The sequence below is a fragment of the Artemia franciscana genome, unplaced genomic scaffold (genome assembly GCF_032884065.1).
Source record: "Artemia franciscana unplaced genomic scaffold, ASM3288406v1 PGA_scaffold_73, whole genome shotgun sequence".
NCBI lineage: Eukaryota > Metazoa > Arthropoda > Branchiopoda > Anostraca > Artemiidae > Artemia > Artemia franciscana.
The window spans coordinates 409277-428694 of record NW_027062708.1 but is presented as its reverse complement, the minus strand read 5'-3'; the positions used below and the strand labels follow the sequence as shown (position 1 = coordinate 428694).

At 33.9% G+C, this 19418-nt stretch overlaps 1 protein-coding gene across 1 annotated transcript in view; it reads right to left on the bottom strand.

The window, feature by feature from the left end:
- LOC136042160 (uncharacterized) overlaps positions 1-19418 on the bottom strand; it is a gene marked incomplete in the record, with an annotated part of 83773 nt that overhangs the window by 46166 nt on the left and 18189 nt on the right. The window contains 5 exon segments of the mRNA XM_065727087.1: positions 819-1156; positions 4946-5163; positions 8165-8318; positions 10423-10606; positions 16600-17003. Coding sequence (XP_065583159.1) covers positions 819-1156; positions 4946-5163; positions 8165-8318; positions 10423-10606; positions 16600-17003 — 1298 coding nt within the window.

Below are 19418 nucleotides of genomic sequence, written 5' to 3'. Positions count from 1 at the left end.
ATATATATATATATATATATATATATATATATATATATATATATATATATATATATATATATATATATATATATATATATATATATATATATATATATATATATATATATATATATATATATATATATATATATATATATATATATATATATATATATATATATATGTACCAGTTTCGTGATTCTCAACCTTCGGCCGGAAGAAAAATGCGTGATTGGAGACAGCTTATTCGACACTTCCTGTGTTTTTCCTCAGATTGCTCCGGGCACCAATTTGGAACTGGATCAAATCTGGCTGAGGTTACAGAGTCGCACCATTGACCTCCGTTTAAGACCAACTCATCAGCTACACTAGGACTCGAACCTCCGTCCATACAGACACAGATATGGGATCTTCTATTTTAGTTTCACGGTTTTTCTTTTCAACTGTGGACTTTGGCTGGCTGAGCTGACGTTTCGACCGAAATATTTGCATTTTTCTTCCCTGGCTGTGATTTACCACGTTTTTATCCCTTTTTGGCTAATTTTGACTGGAGAAATATCAAGCAAAAGAGGGTAGAAACTCCCTTATGCTTAAATCAAATTCTTAAAGTATTTTTACGTACTTGTTATTTCAGGGCTTGTAACTTTTAAAGGGAGCGGAAAAAACTAAATAAAAGTATAATTAAACAGTCATAGTAAGATGATTATACCAAATACGAACAGATTAACAGGATTAGGTGCTTCGCTGTCCTTTCTCGCTTTTTTCAGAGACAAATCTGAGTAAGCTCTCTCTTCAGTTTACTATATTCTTTAGTTTTCAGCATATTTAGAACTTACCAGAGCATCCACTTTAGCTTTCGAAGTCATGTTAAAATATTCAACTTGTTCTTCATTACGCTCAGCGTTGTCTCGCAAGCAATTCTTTACTAGAGCCGAAATCAGCTGTTTCCCAGTATATAAAGGTGTTTTTAGCTTTGGCGCCTTCAAAATAGCGGGAACTGGCATTTCAAAGGAACGAATTTTCACGGCTTCAGAAGCAAGAAGACCTTGGGCTGCGTCCTCGGTCAGAAATGTATTCCGCATTGTTAGGTTAAGTGCAGCAACGACGTGATCTTGGATTAGACCAATTTGTGGAGACCCATCACGCTGCGAGAAATATTGTCCCTTGATACTTGCTGAAATTTAAGAATTTTAAATTACAAACTGGACCAGTCAACTGAAATTTCTAATAAGCAAAGAGGGGGACTCTTCAGGAGATTAGCCCAAAGAACTGATCTTGTGGAAAGGCATCTTTTATAGAGAAAATATTATAAAAGGAATGCCCCTCTCCCACTCCAGAGAAAATGGAAAAAATAATGATGGCCTAAAAATGCAGTAGTTTTATGTTTTCACCTCCCCTCCCCCTTCCACCTAAAAATCCTTTGTGGCTGCATCTACAGCACGATATCTGTTCCTTTTAATCCAGTTAAGTACGACAACGAGAGGAACTGGGATTAGACCAAATTGTTAGGACCCATTGCACAATATGAAATATTGTCCTGGAAACTTGCTGCTATAATTCCTTTCTACAAAAAAAAGAAGAAAAAATGTAATTCAACATTAGAGAATTTCCAATAAGCATTCCTGCCAAAAACGTGTCTATCCATAAGATCAGTAAAAGGACAGAGGCTTGCCCAACAGAAAACAGAAAAATCACGACAAGAAAATATACTAATTTTACAACCCCCCACCCTCTCTCGCTTAAAAAACACCAAACTTACCCCCATTCAAAATTTAGACTTTAATACGTTTAAGCATATTGAACTTGTACAACTCATTCACCGTTAAGCAGCTCCAGAGTAGCCGGGCCCATCACCCCCTCCCCCTGAAATATAATTTCTTCTAAATCCCTGAGTACTTCTTGTTCAAATTAACAAATTACTGTTTTTATTATTGCCCTGTACCTAACCACCCAAAAAATTCTTTCCTACGTGTCTGATGTATTGATAGACATTTTTTTTATCCGGAGACAATATTCGTCCCCTCTGATTCGAGAGGGTATTCTAAGCTTTAATCGCATTAACCAAAATAGACAGGGCTGTATCCAGCATTTTAGGAGGGGGGGGCACAAAATGTGTTTATATACATTTTACGAATCGGAGAGAAATTATACAGGCGGAGGTCAAACCCCTTACCCCCTTTGGATAAGATCTTGGAAATATATAAACGTTTTTTCAGCCCTTCTTGTGATACGAAAGTATAGATACAAAATAAACACAGTAATCGCATGATTACCTTATAGTAAAAATAGTTTAAATCGAATCGATTATTTCATTAAGTATTGACGGTATCAAGTTGGTGAGAATAAGTTTAGGCAAGCTTTCGTTGATGTTTTTTTGCTGCTCTCTTACTAGTTTTTACTTTAGGTTTACTTTCTCCTTTTTATTTTATTTACTTTACTGCATAGTACAATTACAATATTCTTAAAAATTACAATGATCTTAACTATTATGATATTTACTCCTTATCAAAATTAACACCCAAATCCATGGCTATATAGTAATTTGATTCAGTTGATAGATTCCAGGAACTTAACGTAAGTTGAACCTCATGAATACGACGCATACTAAGATAAGACTAACTTATCAGTAACAACTATATTGTCAAAATCATCAGAGAAACCCATTAGTTTGCGTTTTCCAAACTGTGATGCGCGCCTACCTAGGAAGGCACGGACTAGTCTATAGGGAGGCACGAATATTAGACAGGGTTGAAAAAAATATGAAATGAAATTAAAACTACGCAGTCACGCAAAATATCCTAACCCTTTCGGAGTGACGGGGTTTACTGGCCCAGGCTGAACAAAAGCTAGATTAGTTCTTTCAGGGGGACGGTCAATTAGACGATCATTAGAGACGATCTTGGCAATCAAGTAGTTTCTCGAATACGCACTTCGAATACAGAATCAACCTTACAAGTTGAAGATGGAACTGATGTAGCTAAAACCAAATATTTAATTGGACATTTTCAATATGTTGAAGAGAATAGTATAACTGTAGGAACTTTTTTTTGCAAACTCATTCCTTCTAAAGTCATATCCAGTGAAATTTTAATATAATTGACAATTTTTTTTAATGAGAAAGAGATATTGTGGAATAATGCATACAGTACAAATTCAATGCCGGGACACAAACACCACCTTCTAGCACTAACTAAAATGAACACTCCCAATATTCCCTAGACTCTCTGCGTCCCTTACAAAGCAGTTCTTATATCAGAATATTGTTTCAACTGACGTAGGAGCAACATCAAAACTTAAAGCAGACAGAAATTATTACATACATGAGAGGGTCGTCCTTTCCTAAATACCTCACTCTTTACGCTAAAGTTATATATAAAATTATATAATAAGTCTGTTAAGAGTTATATTATTTACAAAGCTGTCTGACGGTATGGGACCTACTTCACTCCTCACTTTTGTACTATATTGACGTACGATGGCAATCTTGTACATAAGTTATACATAGGATACATGAAGTCAAAGTGGAAGTCGCAATTTCTATCGAAGAAAATCAAAATAAGGACACAAATATGTTTAGGGAGGATAATTTAATTATTAAATTGACCTCTATGGTGTAAATTTTAGGAAAACTCAGTATTTTGAAGAAATTGATGTAAGGGCCACAAATGCATCTATTGATTCAAAATTTAATGGGAAAGCACACATAAGAAAAAGGGAGCTATGGAAGACAAATTTGGAAAAAAAACTGATATGTTTTCATTTTTAAATTTGTGCGCTCATGATACCATAGAAGCAAACAAGAACCCATTTGTTGACCGCTTGAATACTTTGTTAATTCATTTCTAGAGTTACTTTAATAATTTCGATTTTACAAAATATGCGTGGATACAGAATCCTTTTATTGACTAAGAAGATGCCAAATTTGAATTAACGAGTAACAAAAAAAGAAAACTTGATTGAATTATCTTGTAAAGATACTTCTTTAAAAAAAAGAAAAAAAAAGAAGAGCTTAATTTTGGCTTTTCTAATTCAATATTAAGAGTGAATACAATATTTTTGTAAAACAAAACTTTAAAAATATTGCTGCTGTTCGCGAAATCTTATACGAAACAAGATTTTCTGCTATAGCTGAAATGAAATTGATTTATTGTGTTTGTTTGGTTGTAGAAGATGAGCTTCGTGCAGCTATCTCATCATTGACAGACTTTGTGCTAATTATAGGAAAGCACATCCATCGCATTAATATAAAGTAATATAAAATTGACTTAATATAAAACTATAAAAGACAATAATAATCGTTCGTAAAATTGTTATTCGTTTCTTTGTTTGTAATAGCTTATCTTAATCAATTTCGTAGTATTAAAAACTTTCGTGTCTACATTATTCTATAAAATGGAAGGAAGACTCCATATGATCAATTATTTTTAAGGGAGCCGTTGTAAAATAACGTTTGGAATACATTGCATTAGGTTGTTGGTGACTGTTGTTTCCATCTTAAGAATCAATTACTTATTCAAATATTCACTTGTAAAAAAACAATCTAGGCTAAATCCTTATTAACTTCGTACAAGGTAACGTTTCGACCTACTCTTGAACTGGTTAAAATTTTCCACCAGCTGTATACCCTTCCGTAAAAAATTCAACGCTTGTGGTCCCGCAGAAGGCGGAAACAAAAATGTCCACTGAATACTGCCTCAGACAATACCCCCAGAAAAATTCCTAGTTTCACAACAATCATAATATAAGTTGGATTTAAATATTTCCCAAAATCATCCAGAGGAATATCGTGCTTTATTTTTAGCTACAGGTATTTGTAGCCCATATATGCTCATCACACTTTACTATAAGAAAAAAGAGTCACGGCCTTTAAAAGGAAGCTCAAACTTCAGTTTGAGGTAAATGAGATAGGCATCTCATTTGACTATAAAAAAAAAGAAGCTGAAACCTTCAAAACGGGACTTACCCAAAATTCGGGCTTCATTCTGAGCCGAAAGCGTTTGCGGCACGTGTATATTCATCTCATCTCCATCAAAATCAGCATTATACGGCTTACAGGCGCCAACATGAAGTCGAAGTGTATAGTTCGAATCATGGATAATTCGAACTCGATGTGCCATCATTGAAGCTTTGTGCAAACTGGGCTGCCGATTCACAAGAACTATATCACCATCTAGAAGCGGCCTATTTATCAGAAGATAAAAAAGCATTTAAAAAAATAATATTTTAAACTCAGTGTTCGGTATTAATCAAAAGAAATAATGCATTACGATAAAACATATTTCCCCCCCCCCTGTACTCCTCTTTTTTCTCCCTATCCGCGGATCTTACGTTTATTCGTAGCAGAAAACCCAGCTTTCCTAATATGTTCCTCTGGGTTGTTTCAAAATTGTGAAGTAATTAGGTTGCACACTGAATCTTGAAAATAGATAGGCAGAACTAATTAGCTGAATCTGACAACACTTCTCGTCCATAAAAATACAAACATGCAATCCGTTGGTTGCCAAAGACAATTACACCTTCAACGGAAAGCAGTACTTTCTTAGGCTGCATGGTGCCATATGTCATAAGCTTATTTTTGCTGAATTTCGACAAACGATTTTTTTGGCCAGGGGGAATGTGGAGGGGCATGTTAAACTAAACATAAAGATACAATGTGCAGCCTGTTAATCAAAAAGATGTATCACCAGAACAACAAAGGGTAGTAAGTTTTAACTTGTTGGGAATGTTGAGGGGAATTTATTAATTTTCACAAACATTAATTATCTATTCATTGTCGAAGACAACTACACTTTCAAAGGAAAGTAGAACTTTCTTATGCTGTATGGGCATGTCAAGCTGCCGATTCACGAAAACTATATCACCATCTATAACCGGCCTATTTATCAGAAGAAAAATAACCAAATACTTATTTTTGCTGGTTTTTTACCGAGATTTCCTTTTTTTTGGCACCCGTTACTACCAAAATCTGCATAACTACTTATTGAGGCCTTTATCATTAAAAGCTGAATTTCCAATTTTTAAAGATTTATATGTTTATGTAACTTTCCGCTTAACAGGTTTAAATAATCATATTTTCACTGTTCTTGGTACTTTAAGATCTTCAAACAGACCATAAAAAAATTCGTCTTTCGGCAACCGACCTTTTTAGTATTTTTTATCCTTTTTTTCTACATTGCTAAGTCGAAAAATAGCATAAAAGCACTATATTCAGGTAGAAACTAGCCATGAACTAGAAGTCTCTATATATACAAACTATTTTTGTATAATTTTTTTATTATATAATTTTTTTCTAAAGGGTGACATTGAAACGCTTCATTAATACCATTTTACCTGCCTGGAAAGAAAATTTCTACCCCCTCCCACTCAACCCCTCGAAGTTAAAACCTGTGGGCACAAGAAGATACTAGTATACTCATTGTACAACCGATATGCAATTGATATTACCCAAACCGTACGATTTCATTAAAAGCTGAAGAAGTACAAAAAATGTATTTTTACTTTCATCATCATCATCATCCGTTAACTACGATACTTCTTATTAAGTCTTTTATTACTTTTTTGACAATTCCACGCATGCGAGTATTTTTTAAATAATTAACTAGGGAATTTATACTGTGTCAGGTGTAGACAAACAGCAGCCCACCAGTGCATATTATGCTGCGCAAAGGAAAATATCTGATGCATACTGCGATTTGGCGTAAATCGTATCTTCATAAGCTCTTATTATACTTGAGACTAAGATATTAGAATTTTAAAAGCACTAATATTTGTATTTTGAAACGAATTTCTTTGCTACTCTTAGTTCCCAGCTGCTGCGATTTACGAAAAAGCGCGATCCAAACAACGTGTTATGTTTGTGGGACTAACTTTACCTTATCTGACAGGAAATGAGTTTCTACCGGAAACCCACTGCGGAAAAACCTTAACTAGTTTTACCTCATCATACAGAAGCTCAGTTTGTTTCCACTTGCTACTTTTGAACTTCTATTATTGCTACGAAGAAGTACAAGAAGGGTAATTAATAGCTTATAGCATATAAACAATTACACAAACCGCTATTGCTTTGATTCCTAATCATGTTTTCTTGCGTGCTTAGGAAAATTTCAAAGCAGGCAGATTTACGTTTTGCTGCAATAGGGCTGGCGGGAAATTGTCCGCAATCCACAAAACTATTGAAGTCTTTAGCACAACTTCGCATATGGGAGCAAGGAGGTAGTTAGTTTCTCTGCAGCGATTTTATGGATCATTGCCAGAACCAGCATACACTTAAAAACTTTGCTGAATAGCTTTGATCGCTATTTAAGTCCACGTGCATTTACAAGCAAGCTTTTTCACGTGAGAAAGTCTAAAAACAGGACACTGTTTGATTGCAATTTAAATGTGGCCATTAGAATCCCAATCAGTAAGCTGGTACTATAGTTCAACAAATTGCCCTACAGTTTAAAGAGTTTTAATCAATTAGTTCTCCTCATTAAGTATAAGTGTTCTTTGTGGTCAAACTTTTTAATATATTGTGAACGTAAAATAGATAATGCAATGTCAAACATAATCATTTATTTATATTTTTTCCTGCAAATTGTAATTAAAATATATATAATATATGTGCTTCCTATGAGCAGCGAATTTGACCAAGTAGCCCTCAAACAATTTTTTTAACCTCTGTACTTCGGTACTGGTCTGACTTTTACCATCAGGTCTTTCGCCTGACAACTAACTAGAATACTAAGCACTAAAACAAAACAACTTACAATTGTAAAAAAAAATTAACAAAACAACAACGAACAATTGTAAAAAAAAATTAGCTTTAACGACAAAAGCATATTGTAACTCCTTTATATTGTAACGTCGCATGACTCATTCGTCATATTAAAAATTGTTTTTGATTATTTGGCAGTCCATTTAATTTTTTTTGCTGACATTTCTTTTTCCTGATGTTGATTTCGACGTTTCGTTTTTGATATTTATTATTAATAGGTTTTCCCATTATTGACATTCTTTTTTAAGATATCTTTTTAAATTTTTATTTCTAAACTTTATTTCGCATTATTTTGTATCCTCGCATTATTTGTATCCGGTACTGACTTCAAAGTAACTTTTTTTAGGCACATTGACATGATCACTTAGCTTTAACCTATCGAAGTGAATAAACGTGTTCAAATTCTGCAAGATATTTTATGCTTACCTAACAACAACTTGAAGGGCATTTTCAACAAACGGCTGCTCCACAAAATCAACAGGATTTCTTATTTTCTGTTTTATTGGGTCAACACTTGTTTGAAGGGCTTTTGAAACATTCTTCTTTGAACCGTCTTCAAACTGCACATAGTGCGCATTTCCTAAAATAAAGCACTAGTAATAACAATAAAAATCCTCACAAATTCCAAATTTTTGACCAATTAGAGCAAAGTTATAGGGATGAATGGAAAACGATAAAAAAATCTCTGACAAGATCCGTGGCGGAAACCGGTAAGCTACTAGACTAATTTAAAATCTCAATTCCGCTCGTTCTACACTTAGAGGCGCATCGGCAACAACAGTAGTTCGCAAGTACACTTATCCATCGAAATCCTCGCCAACTTTGCCTCCCTCTCTAAGGACTTGCCGAGGACTATTTAAAGTCTTCTTAATTGGGAAGAACAGAGGGTATCTATCACCTTGCGAAATAAAGGCAGCCTTTCGTTTATCACCTCTACCATATGCCCGCAAACGTCGATAGCCGCTTTCTATTGTCGTCAAGAAAGGGGTTAAGTCATGCTATATTATATGATAAATTCCGTTGTTCCTCTATCTCTTAGTTGAAAGTATATTCAAAACAGACCTCAGGCAATTAATGTCAAATGCTTGGAGTCGTCTTTCTAAGTACACATCAATACTCGGTTCCACAGCTAAATGTAAGGAGGAAAAAGACATCAAGGTTGTAGATTCTGTGTTTTAACTTCTTGAAATATTTATTATTTCTCCGACCATTTCGAATACAACTGAAAACAAAACCCTCCAACACCGTTTAGCAAAACAATATTCTGTTGTAATTGGCATCTTGCGTAAGGATGCTGTCAAGCTATTGGAATTTGTTTTACATCTTCAATTCATACACTGTGGACCAAAAGTGCCTGAGTTATATGGGTAATAACCGCATTAGACATTGACTTAATTTTATTAGCAATTATGACGGCTCCAATAACATTTTCAATACGTCCAAGTTGGTGACAAGAGCATAATCATTAGCAAAGTTGTCATCACCTCAACTTACGCAGGAATCGTAACAAAAATCCCCTTAGAGCAGGGATAAACCTGTAGACATTGAACTAGATACAACTTCAAGACTCAACTTAAATGATACCGTTTCTGTTCCTAACAAATAAAAACAAGGCTCTCATTATTCCCTAATATAAGTAAGTGATACTGCTGATGCCATTACTAATAACAACTCGCCGCAGTACCAAGCCAACTGAGGCCAACATGGTTGTGCACGCCTTTCATATAGCCTGTTCGACTTGAAATTTTACGCTTAAGTTCCTCACCTGAAGTTCCAACTTCGTTTTGATCCTTTCTGACAAACTCTTCTCATTATATTCGAGGAAGTTCTACTTTCTATTTCGCTCCAAACAGACCGCCATAAAGCCCGAATTACTACTGCAACTTATCATAACAATAAGCTGCTTGAGACCAACACAGCCACATAAGGCTGCCTCAGTTGGATGGCCAAACAGCACAAGATTTCGCAACCTATCGCTCATATTCGTGTAACGCAACCTATTCCCCTTTACTTTTATTACGTTATAGCCCTAGGTAGTTCGATTAAATCGTGTTTTTTTCGCATTGTATGATATACAGTCAGCCAAAAGAATACCTAAACTATTTTTTGAAAATATCTATGGAAAACATTTAACAAATAGTCATCAGCCTTTCAAAAAATAGTCATCAGCCTTTCAAAAAATAGTCATCAGTACCCATATTTCAAAGCCGTACATGGTCACTAACATTACCGTGGATTTTAAGGTTCCAATCTTAGTTCCAAAAAACTTATCTTCTTATTTCCTTGGGACAGGAGGATCGAAGACATGTCGCATCACAGGTACTTGGTTATGTTCACTGGCAACTGACCGCGCAGTCTGGAATTTAAAGTAAACTACTACTACTACTGCTACTATTACTGCTAAAACCTGGCTGCAGTATCAAGCCATATGAGGCCAACACAGCTGGGCACGTTCCTCCTTCCTCCCAATCTACTCAGTTTCCCTCTCTCACCTCCCAAAAAAAGTTCTCATTTCCTTTAAGTTCTTCCTTTATAACCTTCTACACCCCACGGAGGTTTAGTTTAGGAATGTGGATTAGTTAAGAATGTGCTTTAGGAAATTTGTGGATCTTTAGTAAAATTAAAAACAAACAACTATTTATCATGATTAGTTTAATATTAGTTTAAATACTGAGATTACTTACGTGAATCAATGAGCCTCAAAACATCACTATAGTTTTGCGGTGTGATAGACATAGAGATTTCAAGCTTTTGGGCTATAGCCCTTGGAATACCAACTTCATCAACGTCTATATAGCTATCAGGAGTGATGACTGACCTGGCACAGTGGTCTACACGTTTACCCAGAATATTTGATCGAATCATACCCTACAAAGTAATACTTTTGTCACAAACAATAATATTACAAACAGCTATCATAATAACATAATGCCAAAAAGCAACTGTCACAAGCAATATAATTGTAACAAATACTTATGAAATATGAAAAAACTCTTTCAATCACGATGATTAATCAGATAGACACTTAGGGTTCTTCTGGTGAAGATGTCCCTTCGCCTTCTTCTTATTCCCTAGGGCTGTCATACACTTCAAGTCTTATGCTTCCTCTTCTTCTTCAGAAACATCCTTCAAATCTTATTCTTCTATGAATACGAGGTTAACAAGCTCACAACTTTTCAATCCTCATACGAATAAAGTACAACAAGATTTGACTAATCTACCATGCTTAGTGAAAAAGACATAAGGCACAAAATCTGGATTTTGGGCACTCAGCTGCGATTGATCAAGGTTTTGGTTTATCAAACAAAATCAGCAGAGATAAGTAATTGACTGATCGGTGTTTAAACGTCTCGACGTAGAGACGTCTAAGCGTTTACCAAGAGTATCAATCAGTATGAGCTAATATAACTGGAAATCAGCAATTGGTACCTGCGTACCCTAACATCAATGGCAAGTAAATCAATGGCACCTTCAAGGGATTAAGGATTTAGCGTTTGTCCCTATTTCGAGGACCAAAAAAATGGCAAGAGATTTACAATATTTGGCAAGGAGTGAGAGCACAAAAATTTTCTGGGCATTTTGGCCAAAAAACATTTTTTATAGAAAAAAAAATTAAACACCCTGCCCCAATCCCCTAAGAAAATCTTTAGAGGTTTCTTGTAGGGATAACCCTTGGTAAATTCTCGTTGATGCTGTGAAGTCAGTATTCCAATTTAATTAGCCGCAGTCTATGTCAATTTTAGCACCAATACGCAGGGTAATTTTAGCTTTGAAATTTTGCAAAGTGGTGGTGCCATTGGGTCCGAACTAATTATTTCAGAAACCAAATTTGAAAAAAAAGTATTACAAAATTTTTGTGTATTATAAAACCAATATATTTTGATTGCTGAAAATCAAAGTATGTTGGTTTTAAGCCTTTGACTTAGGAAGTTAGAGCCCTTCCTTTTTCATTTCTGAGTGTATACTAATACACTTTTAGCGCAACCAACAAATTTAATAAACTGTAGCTATTTCCCTTCTTAAAAAAAGAAGGGAACGTCATTTTTCTGAAAATTGATTCCTTTGCGACGCAAATTTAACAAAATATAAATAGCTTCTTTGGGGCTAATTCTACGAGGCATCTAGACAAATAGAGGCCATCGGGCTCGCAACCTCCTGAAATGCCTAGATTCTTAAAAACCTCATATATATCTTTATATACCTTTCATATTAATTGCCGACCAAAAGAACACCCCTCCCCCTTTGCAAGGTTTGAGATGTCCCAAAACAATGTTTGGGTTAGAAAATTTGCTTCAAATTTAAATTCAAATTTTTAATCCCAAAGATTAAAATCAGATTTGTACAATATCAATAAGCTTTTCAGCTATGCTGATGCACGAACAGACGCAAAATCAATGGGCGAGGGATTGCTATACTTATATCAACACAAAAAAACGAACATATATATATATATATATATATATATATATATATATATATATATATATATATATATATATATATATATATATATATATGTATATAAATATAATCACTTAGAGGAGCATAAAAATCTCAAGACTTTGGCCCAACTGGTTTTTTTATTCAAAAATTCATATTCATCAAAATCTTCAACTTGCCCAAATGGAGAGACAAGCTCGACTACTGGAAAAGACATATAAACAAAGTTTAACAATCCTCAATGATACAGAACAAACAAAAAATGAACCACTATTTCATCAATAAAAAAAACAAACAGTATCTTTAATGAGAGTATTTCAGGTGGAGTAAGTGGAGTGAGGCCAAAATAAAATATAAAATAAAAAAAAATTACCGACCGTTCTTGCAAGCAGATGCCATTATATAACTTTTTAATCGTCTCTTGAAAGATCCTTTTGGTAACTCAACAAATTTATTTAATGAATATTTGTTGGCTATTGATGGGATCATATACCGGAGGTTGAAACGAGATCTTTCATTTTTCACCAGAGGTGGTTTATACGGGTTAACACATCTAGTTATCAGTGAATTTTGATGTTTGGACAGTAAATTCTGGTCAAAAAAGAAATTATGTACATGTTGAATCTTAAAAAACCAACTAGATAATAGTAGATGAGATTTCTGTGTAAGAGTCAATATGTCTAGAAACAGGTAAGAAGTACGTGTTTCAGAGTGGATATCTGTACTCCTCGGGTGTTGTAAAAACTTATCTAGAATTCGAATAGCTTTGTTTTGCAGGGTTTGTAGTGGTTTAATATGTGATATTAAAGTCAGTAAAAATATAGCTGAGCATTATTGGAGGTGTGCATCAGTTAGGCAAAAATATAGGATTCTTAGAACCTTATATGAGAATAAAAAATTTAGTCGGTGGAGCAAACCTATATTTCTTGACAATTTTAGTCTCAACAACGAAATATGTGTTTTAAAATTCATGGTAGGGTCAAAAACGATACCTAAATATTTTGCTGTGTATACTCTTTTGATTTCATGAATAGTATCAATGGTAATTTTATTCAGAGAAATATTTTTCAACTTTTGATTTAATCTTATATAAATAATAAATTCTGTTTTAACAAAATTAGGGACAAGTTTGTTAATTTGGAACAAATTTGTGATGGATTTTAAAACTTCAATCAGTTTTTCTTTCAGTGCATCTAATGTTGGTGCTTTTAAACTTGCTGCAGTATAATCCGCAAACATAATTTTTAATGCATTTTCAGGAGTAGATTTAGGGAGATCATTTATATATATTAAAAATAATAGAGGTCCTAAAATTGAACCTTGCGGTACACCAATATTCCTATTCGATGTCTCAGACGAATATTCACCATCAATATCCACCACAAACCTTCGATTGTGCAAGTATGATTTGATTAATTTTAAAGGTACTCCTCTTCTTCCCGTATTTTCAAATGTTTTAAATAGAATTTCGTGATTTAAAGTGTCGAAAGCTTTCTTAATATCAAAAAACAATGTAGCTGCTAAACAATCATCATCTAAAGCATCATTAATGAAAATATGTGTTACGGCGACGGCATCTTCTGTCGATCTATCTTTTAAAAAACCAAACTGGAACTTCGAAAAAAAATTTTATCTTTTCCAGAAATGATGCAAGTCTATACTTCATTATTTTTTCAAAAACTTTAGCCAGCGGGGAAAGGAGTGCAATAGGACGGTAATTATTGGGATCTTGAGCCTCACCTTTTTTAAATATAGGGATTATTTTAGCCTTTTTCAGAAGATCAGGGAAGACACCATTTTTTATGCTCGTATTTATAACATGTGCAAGAGGTTCATATATTACTCCTGATATTTTCTTTAAAAGATTTGTCGATATATAATCTACTGAAGCCGAATTTCCTCTCTTTAAATCACTAATAGCTTTTAGTATTCATCAAATGAAACTGGTAGCATATATAATGATTTATCTTCGTTTTGGGGCAAAAATCGTTTATAATCTGATGACTCATCCAAACTCTCTAAACCAATTCTTCACCAATTTTACTGAAATGCTTAGCAAATAATTCTGCGATATTCTTTTTTTCAGTTGATTCATTAGCATCATTTCCATTATTAAGAGAAGTCGGTATTGCTCTTGGTTTATTTTTATTTAATTTATCACGCAAGATTTCCCACATTTTCTGATGGAACACAGCTGAAGATATTTCTTTCTCACAATAATTTCTTTCACTTTCTCTCAAAGTTCTAGTCAGAGTGTTTTTGTACAATTTGAGTTTCTGGATGTTTTCATCAGACGGATAATTGCATTTAATTTTGTGTAGTCTATTTTTTTCATTAATACATTTTAACAGTCTCGGGGATATCCATGGTTTTTGTGGCATTGACTTGGGTGTTTTCCTTTTAACTTTCGGACATATATCATTATAAACATCATTAAAGGATTTATAAGACATTTCCAATGTTTTGTTTGCATCCTCAGTACTGACTACTTCCTTCCAATCTATATATCCTAGCTTAATAATTAAACGCGCAATTGATTCATCATTTATTATACGACCTTTTTTTCATTACGTTTATTTTTTTTAGATCTGGCCAAATTAAATTCAGAAATTATCACACCGTGATCTGAAATATCGTTTAATATGGCAAAAGTTGAAAAACAAATACTATTAGAAAAAATATTATCAATTAATTTTGCTCCATTATCATCTATTCGAGTTGGAATCAGACATGATGGGAGCAGTCCTTGACAAAGCATTAGTTTTAAAAATTCTCTTATCTTCGAATCATTTTGCTTTGCTTGAATTTTCATTAGGTCTAGGTTGAAATCACCAAAAATAAATATTTGCTTATTCATTTGTGATATTTTATTTAATAGAATTTCAAATTGCATCAAAAATTGATCTATGCTTCCGGAAGGTGGGCGATATAAAGATATCATGATTGTTGATTTTTTATTAACTTCACATTCCAGAATACACGTTTCAAAAATCATTTCTACATTCCAAATCATTAAGTCTCGTCTTATTTTCGATTTTAACTCTTTTCTTCTGATAAATCCTAATCCACCATGCTGATGGTTGATTCTACTCTCGTGAACAAAATCATAATCAAGAAACATTACATCATTAATATTCCTATCATTTAAGAAAGTTTCGTTTAATGCTAAAGCTTCAACTTTATTTTTATTAATTATGTCATTTATGAACTCAATGCTACAAAGTAAACCTCTGCAGTTAAAACTAGAAAAACGTACATTACTGCATGTGTGGATAGAATCATCCATAAAGGAATATTTGTTTTTCGGGCTATCTTCCAAAATTAATGCTTCATCACCCTTCACATCCCTCATGCATTCCAGCATATCAAAAGGATTTTCCTCTAACAGTTTAGTTCTGCTTGCAAGATCAGGTAAATTATGTAAACTCAATATCATAAATCAACAAAAAAGCCTCACTCCAGTTAATCAACAATTTAACAAAAGACCGAGAAACAAAAAAACTTCTTACCCCCCCCCCCCTTTTCTGCGTTCGTGCCCGAAATTGAATGCCTAACAGCCTTACAATACAATATCAAAAACAACAAGAATTTTAGGACAATAACAGGAACACATATTTAATGGTTGTTAAAAACAATTGCCCTAAACAATAAAAAAATTATAATGAATTTCTCAATTAAATGACCAGCTTAATTGAATCTACTAGAATCATAAAATGGAGTCATAGTAAATAGCAGCCCAATGCTAAAAGAATGGAAACATAGTCAAAAACTGGTGATAAAAACAAAACTCAACGATATCCAAGGTCTTTATTTAAACAGCAACATCATCGTCACTGTACATCATTTGATTGAGTTAAATTACAATAAAGTAGTACGTAGGCCTAGTAGTACCTAGCTGTAGGAGTGGTAGCTCACGCTCAGACCGTGGTCCTCGAAAATCTATCAGCCAAGACTGGCGTTAGGGAATAATTGATCAAGTGAATGAAATTCTCGTGAGGATCGAATGGAAAAAGAAAGGTAGGCTAATAAGAGAGGTCATCAGACTCATATAGAGTCTCTTGCTGTGGCAAGTAAAGCTCATTGGAAAATTTCTGAGAGTAATATTTCATCACAGACAACAGGCATAACCCATTCGGTTGTACCTGTGAGATACCGCTTCCCCATCCTAGCTCCAAGTCTGACGACTTGAGACTGCGATTGAGTACTATCATTTCAGGGAGATTTCAAGAGTGAATTCTTCTCTGGGACGATTTTCCATAGCTCAGAAGGAAATAGCGGACAAGGAATAACTGGCATAGGTTATATTTCAAATACGAGCAAAGTGTAAGCCTCAGTATTACTATTGCCCCCTCCCAACCACCTCTTCAATCTAATTTTAATTTATTTTGAATTAATTAGTTTCAATTAATGATTATAAATACCTCTTTCTTGTTCAATTTCAATTTCACCTTCTCCCATAAAGAGCACATTGACTTTTGAAGATCCAACACTTTGTAACCATACAAAATTAAATCCTCTTTTGTTCTATTCGGTTTTTTCTGTAAATCTTCAATTTCATTTGATGTTCTAAGCAACTTTTTATAATCATCATTGAACGGATCGTTTGCTGTCCATTCTCCTTTCACTTTATTTAATGGCCGACAAGTAGATGGTAGAACTGAGACACGGCGTGTCGTAAATTCTACATAACCACCATGAATTTTATCAAATATTTCCTTATGCATCAAGTAGATGTCGCGATTGTAAACTTTTTCAAAGTCGCTTGCTAAAAATTCATAATTCTCTTTAACTTTTAGGTCTCTGGCTTTAGTTGAATCTTCATTTTCTGAAAAAAATAAGTATAGTTTGTCAGGTTCAGTATCAGATTCACTTATAACAAAACAGCTTTAGCAGTCTAACAAAAAAAAAAAAAAAAAAAAAAAAAAAAAAAAAAAAAAAAAAAAAAAAAAAAAAAAATAATACTGCTGTCTTTTAAAATCCTAGTCATTAGGCATAGTTAAAAGAACTTCAGTTAAGATAAGATATATTTAAGATAAAAAACGAAAAGCACTCAATAAATAAAATTACTAATCACCACAAAGGCTCCATGGCCTGTAAAAGAAGAAGATCATGAATCAAACTTTTAAGTACTTAGTTTTTTGAATACCATTTAAATACTAAAAAAAAGACATGTAAAAGATATATAAATTCATTCACACACTTTCAAACACACCCTTCTATGACCAACTGAGCTCGAAAAAAACGTAGTAAAAGAACTAGTAAAAAACCGCACGAATAAATTGTCAAACCGCTTAGTTCTGTAAGTTACGAGTACTAATTTGTTTTTCTTCCTGGAATTAACTACAGAGTTGATGGCAAGGATTAGAAGAAGTCAATAATCGAGACTACAAAGAAGCATTGAACTGAAACATATTGCACCGCTGTCATAGGCCACCAATGGCCTATTTATAAATCCCAGGTGGTAAATTGATGAATGTAGATGGCGCATAGCAGCACTAGGCGTCGAAACAAAAAATTGTTTTTAAAATGACGCATTTTCAGGTACAACTAGCATGACTACTGAACTAAACAAAGTCAAAAGATTAAGTCTGTGATTACTGCAGTGCCAGGGCAGTAAACTGGAACAGTAAAGCTAGCAAGCTAAATTAGGAAGTGAAATTCATTGCTAATGCAGTGCCATTCAAACTTGTTACTTGGCTCCTGGATCATATTCCACCGTCTTTTCTCAATAAAGAAATCAAAGGGCGTCCACTTACATTTTCGGTAGTTCTCTCAAGTTTGATTTACGTCCCCTCCCCTCTCTTTGGTTACTCTTTGGCAATTTTTATTTCCAAAAATAAATCATAAGCTCTAATAGAGCCAAATTCGCTCCTCGTTAAAAGTAAAAAAAAAGAAACCAAGGAAAAATAACTGAAACGACAAATAAACCTTAAATTCCAATTAAGAACCAGTCTATCACACATAAATATACGAATTAAAAAATGTTGGTAAAAAATCAGTAGCCTCTACGCCCTCACTAATTAGCAAGGTACATAGCACATGTGTACTCTTCACGAACCATAACTGGCTGCATAATTTATAATCAACTAGAACTTCACCTAGGACACTAAAGCATGTGTATAGTAAAAATTAGGAGAATTTTACCTTGGACGAATTTTGTCTTTCTAAGGAGGCAGCTTTTCTATTTGTTCTCCATTAAGGGACCCTCCTTTATGAAAAGTTTGTATTCAAAAAGTCATAAATTTATGACAACTTATGACATAGTATTTTTCACTCGAATTAGTGAATATTATCCACCTGAATAATCCGGTCTAATATTTTTCCGTTTGTATTTTTCTGGTTTTGCTCTTTACTTCTTTTGTTGCGTAAAATCTCATTCTTACGTTCGTAAGAATTACGTTCATACACCCAGCAATTACGTGCCCAATCCTCGTTGGGTTTTTTTTTTGTTGCAACATTGCGTTGTATGTATTCAGCAGAGTAAATAAATGGGAGAAGGGGCATTTGCCCTCCAAAAAAATGTAAAATATTATAATTTGTTGAGTAAACTTAAAAATGATAATTGGTGTGAAATTCAGCAATGAGTCACTTTTTTTTTATCAAAACATAAAATTTGTCCTAGGTTAAGATATGTACATTTTAAATTAACATTTTATTAAGTTAACGTCTATACGCAAAAAATTACGATAACGCTATTTTTGTTTGAAGTTTGATAGGGTAAGGTAAGTCTAAGAAAATAGGTAAGCGCCACATTCACCGGGCACCGAGAAGCCGCTGGCAAACCTCCACCACCGGAAGAGCACTGAAGCAGGACTACCAACTTGATTTTATGTTTGTTTAATGTCTCTATATTGTTTATTATGCATAGTGTAATGTTTTTGAAAATAAACGAATAGCACCTTTGCTAAATAATAGTTTTTCTTTGTTATTGCTTGAAGAAACATGTGCCATTGAAGACTTAGGACAGAACCACGCCATTTTCACTTTTTACCGCTTGATTTTTGGTATCAATTATAATGTAATTTCTTTAACAAAAAGTTTCCACACAGCTCAAAAACACGTTTTAGTTTGTATTACCATAATTTTTCTGGGGGAGGGCCGCCGAAACCCTCCTTCCCTTGCAAGTGTATTCCATGCCCCATGGTATGGACCTCCTTTTGTCCCCCCCCCCCTCTCAAATAGAAATGCTGAAATTACGCCCATGAGGAAGGGACCTGCATTGGGCTCTCCATAAATATGG